General features: G+C 40.7%; 1 protein-coding gene across 1 annotated transcript; it reads left to right on the top strand.

Annotated features, from left to right (window-relative positions):
- Positions 1-333: 333 nt before the first annotated feature.
- LOC111233452 (complement C1q tumor necrosis factor-related protein 3-like) lies at positions 334-1,898 on the top strand. The gene is made up of 3 exons (XM_022761269.1): positions 334-482; positions 1,170-1,298; positions 1,479-1,898. Exons 1-3 carry the CDS (start codon positions 344-346, stop codon positions 1,772-1,774), a joined length of 564 nt encoding a protein of 187 aa, XP_022616990.1. The 5' UTR covers positions 334-343; the 3' UTR covers positions 1,775-1,898.
- Positions 1,899-4,413: the final 2,515 nt, after the last annotated feature.

The following is a 4,413-nucleotide window of genomic DNA, read 5'->3' as shown; positions in this document are numbered from 1 at the left end:
TGAATAAAACTCTGCCCATCCTCCAGCGGAGAGATGGGAACGAGATGTGAGCAAGAAAACACTGAGCAAAATCTTTTGGAAAATTTACAAACACTCATGAATGTTTATTTTTCATCCAGTGATTTGTAACATTTCGTGTGAAACACTGTGTAAGTTATTTTCCTACGAACAACATCCTGGCAACCCAAAGGCCAAAAAAACCTCCACCCATCACCTCAAGTGGAAATGGGAGGAAAATTCCTCCACCCCACACACTTTCCCCACACACACGCAATGAAACTGTCACCTAAAAAAATGATCTGCAATTGGTTAAGGGAGGGCACGTGACAAGACTTAGTCATTGATGAAACAACATAAAAGCAGCTGCAAGGATCCCAGCAATCACAGCTTTGGAGACGGAGCGACGACAAGCAGACAACAGTTCGCCTGTCTTCCCACCACGAGTGATCTACCAACCGAGACCGAAGAAAAACTTGCAAAAGGTAGAATTATTATTATTTTCTTATTAAAGACTTTAGCAGCAGATTTAAGGTCTGTTACACCAGTTAAATGTATTAATGGTAATGGCAAAGAATGGATTCCATGTGCTAACTTTTACACTTCATTTTGTACACTCACAACAGAGCTCAGTCTTATTGAGCCTACTAGTCATCCAAGTGACCAGTAGCCTAATAAACAAGAGTCAGGCCTCTGTTTAGAATATGGAGAGCGGTTGTAGATATGAGTGAGTGCTTGGTGAGTGACCAGCGTCAGTGAAACACATTTAAAACTGTGTTATTTCACTTCACAGTTTGCCATCACATATCTGGCAGAACTAAAACTTGTAGCAATCCTCTGTGGTTGGGTTTAGGGTGAGGTCGGGTTGAGGTTAAAGTGATAGCTTGGGTTATTTGTCGTGGGGTTGTGTGAGGTATTTATCTATAGTCAGTGTATCACCTGCAGTAGGTTCAGGTTGGCACGCTCCCAGTTAAGTGAGGCAGCCAGGAGCTGAGCGATGTACAGCTGTGAACGGGGCCATCCACATGTTTTAGCCACTTTAGAAATAACACTTAGTATCATGTAAATTATAAATTCAGTAAGAAATTCAACCCAGAAGTTGTTCAATAGACAATTCATTTATTGTGATGAAATACAGTTAAACAGTAGAAATACTTTGCTTGTTTATGTAGAGAGGACCATGGTGGTATTCAGTGTCAAGGCAGAAGAAGGTGGGGCCTATGGACCCTTCGACACTGACAGAACTATGACGTACAACACTGTGATTACAAACATCGGAAATGCCTACAATGTATCTACAGGTAAGTGCATCATATGCAGCCACACTCATAATCACTCATGTTGAGACATTTTTCATAATCATATCAGTAATTTCATTACTATCCGTGCCTACCCATAATGCAACTAGATGTTTGAAGTCTGAAAATGGGTACATCTGCTAAAAACCCATACATGTGATGAATATCTTGTTGTTTCCACAGGTGTCTTCACTGCACCTGTTGCAGGTGTTTATTATTTCACCTTCTTCTACCATGCTGGAGGAGAGCATGTGTCCAAGCTGATACTGCACAAGAACAAAGAGCCGGTTGTGATGACATCTGATCACAATGGCAAAGTGACCAGATGTAACAGTGAAACTGCTGATAATGGGGGAAATGCAGTGTTCCTGAAGCTGGAGAAAGGGGACAAGGTGTCTGTTCAACTGCCTGCAGGTGCTCATGTTTGGGCATCAGAGGGCCACACCACCTTCAGTGGTTTTCTGGTCAACTCATGTTAGAGTTGATGTTTCCAAAAACCTGAAATCAATGATGCATCTACATGGAAATTAAAATTCATATTGATACAGGTGGCTGTTGCCGTCCTGTTACTGTATTCAATCAAAATAAATCATTACAGCATTAGTCAAATGAGTCTTGAGTGTTTCATTTACTGTTATATGTCATGAAATCGACACGACGGCCACCTGATGTTTGTGAATGTTACTGAAGATATTGCTCAGTGCTCAGCTCTTCTCCTTCAGTTCTCTTTTGTTTGTCTGATTTTTTTATGAAATGATTCCTTCAAACTTTTACTGACAAAACAAATTTACCATTGGCCTTTACCAAATAGGTGGGTGGGCCTTCATCACCTCCTTATTTCTGATTGGCTACTGCACACATACTACTGCTACTGCACCCTTACTTAACCATTAGCTACGCTCTCTCTCTGCACCTCCAAGTAAAGTGACACATCGTAGTTCCTCATTACTTCATGATTATCTGATCATTAGCTACACTACTGTGCCCCCTAAAGAAAAGTGATAGTTACAAATGCAGTTTGTAACAGAGAGGCAGATAAAGGAGCAGTTTAAGAAGCTTCACCAGTTTCTAGATGAGGAAGAGGAGGTAAGGATGGCTGCACTCAGGGAGGAAGAGGAGCTGAAGAGTCGTATGATGAAGGAGAAGATGGAGGCTCTCAGCAGAGAGATAGCAGATCTTTCACACACAGTCAGAGCCACGGAGGAGGAGCTGAGAGCTGAAGACGTCTCATTCCTGTACAACTACAAGGCAACAGTAGAAAGAGTCCAGCAGCGCCTCCTGCTGGATGATCTACAGTCGTGCTCAGGGGATCTGATAGACGAGGCCAAACACCTGGGCAACCTGACCTTCAACATCTGGAACAAGATGAAGGACATGGTCTCCTACAGTCCTGTGGTTCTGGACCTAAACACTGTTCACCCAGAACTCGTCCTGTCTGAAGATCTGACCTGTGTGAGACTAGGAGAGGAGCTGCAGCAGCTCCCTGACCATCCACAGAGGTTTGATCATTACCGCATTGTCCTGAGCTCTGAGGGCTTTAACTCAGGCACTCACAGCTTGTCAGGTTGTCGAGGTTGGGGACAGTGCACACTGGACACTGGGTGTGACAACAGAGTCTGTCCAGAGGAAGAGAGTCACAGAGTCTGGATTATGGAGAATAGGGTTCTACAGAGGGAGATATTCACAGTGGTCACCACCAGCTCCAGTCACTGCTCTTTCAGTGCAGAAGAAGATCCAGAAGGTCAGAATTAATCTGGACTGGAGCAGAGGAAAGCTTTCATTCTCTGATCCTGACACTAACACACACATACACACCTTCACACACACTTTCACTGAGATGCTGTTTCCATACTTTGACACTTTGGATGACCTCCCAGTGAAGATCTTACCACTGAGGGTCTCTGTGACTGTGGGGCAGAGCAGCTAGAGATAAAGAGGATAATGATGTTTATAATGACGTTTATTTCCTAAAGGGAAAAGTCACAAACTGCACATACCATCGTTCATGTTTCTTTTATTTTCATTTCTCAGTTTTGATTGATGTTTTCACTCACCTTCTGATCTTTATGTCTGGTTTGTTTAGACGTTTTATTTTCATCTACATCTCGTCTTTCTAAATCATTGTTAAGTTTTTTTTATTTCATTGCATTTATCAACAACTGCATGTTTGAACAGCTGATCATTGTTCAGATTCAACAAACTTTATCTTAAATTCATGAAGTTATTCATGTATGAAATATTTAAAATATATTGAATCTATATATATGAAATGATTTAAAACATATGAACAATTTTCTATTTGATGTCATGAAGCCAAGATGATTCTGTCTGTGAAAGTGTCTTCATTCATTCAATATTCAAATTCATCACAAATGCTGAATGTACACACATTCCTGTATTTCATGAACATAATAAAATAAAATCTTGACTTGGAGTCATATTCTGTTCAATGTTTAAAAGTTTCCTGCTTCTGTGATAAGTTACAGAAACAAAAAATACACAATAGTTCAAGTGAGTTTACAGTTTAACCCCGAAGCTTCTTTTGTTTTTTGATCGATGTCAATGTGCTGTCATGTGCCTCCCTGAACCAATAACAGAGAATCTGTTGTACGTGGAAAATGTGATCCTGGCTGATTAGATATTCCCCAGAAAAATGTCTAGTTATACGTACTTGTTGACTGGTTTGATAAGGCACTGAGCAGGAGGTGTTTTTAAGATTCACAGATTTCCTGCTCCTCCAGTGTTTCTAATCACACTTTTAAAGTCATTTCCAAAGAACATCCTCCATGTTACAAAGAAGTGACCTACTTTGACCCTAAGACCCAGTATCAATATGGTGTTCCTCATAAAGGAACAAAAAGGAATAAAAGCTGTCATGAAGTTGATGATGATGTTGAATAAAAGTCATAAACATTACTCGCATTAGTCGGCAGCTTATTTAAAGGACCTAAATTTTTTTTTTTAAACATAAAAAAAAAGACACAACATAAATGCAAAAGCTGGCAAATAATAAAGGCAAAGTGAAATAAAGGCATAAAATGCCCACAAAAATAACAAGTGAATAAAACTCTGCCCATCCTCCAGCGGAGAGATGGGAACGAGATGTGTCCGCCGGCCA

The sequence above is a fragment of the Seriola dumerili genome, unplaced genomic scaffold, assembly GCF_002260705.1.
Source record: "Seriola dumerili isolate Sdu_G_001 unplaced genomic scaffold, Sdu_1.0 BDQW01000393.1, whole genome shotgun sequence".
Classification (NCBI taxonomy): domain Eukaryota; kingdom Metazoa; phylum Chordata; class Actinopteri; order Carangiformes; family Carangidae; genus Seriola; species Seriola dumerili.
The sequence above is the reverse complement of the archived record's forward strand: the minus strand, read 5'-3'. Positions and strand labels throughout refer to the sequence as shown.

Excerpts from the sequence above, each read along its gene's own strand:
- LOC111233452 (XM_022761269.1), top strand. The coding sequence starts at position 344 with ATGAAACAACATAAAAGCAGCTGCAAGGATCCCAGCAATCACAGCTTT. Across the intron at positions 483-1,169 it reads CGAAGAAAAACTTGCAAAAG|AGAGGACCATGGTGGTATTC; the intron begins GTAGAATTATTA and ends TTGTTTATGTAG. Across the intron at positions 1,299-1,478 it reads TGCCTACAATGTATCTACAG|GTGTCTTCACTGCACCTGTT; the intron begins GTAAGTGCATCA and ends TTGTTTCCACAG.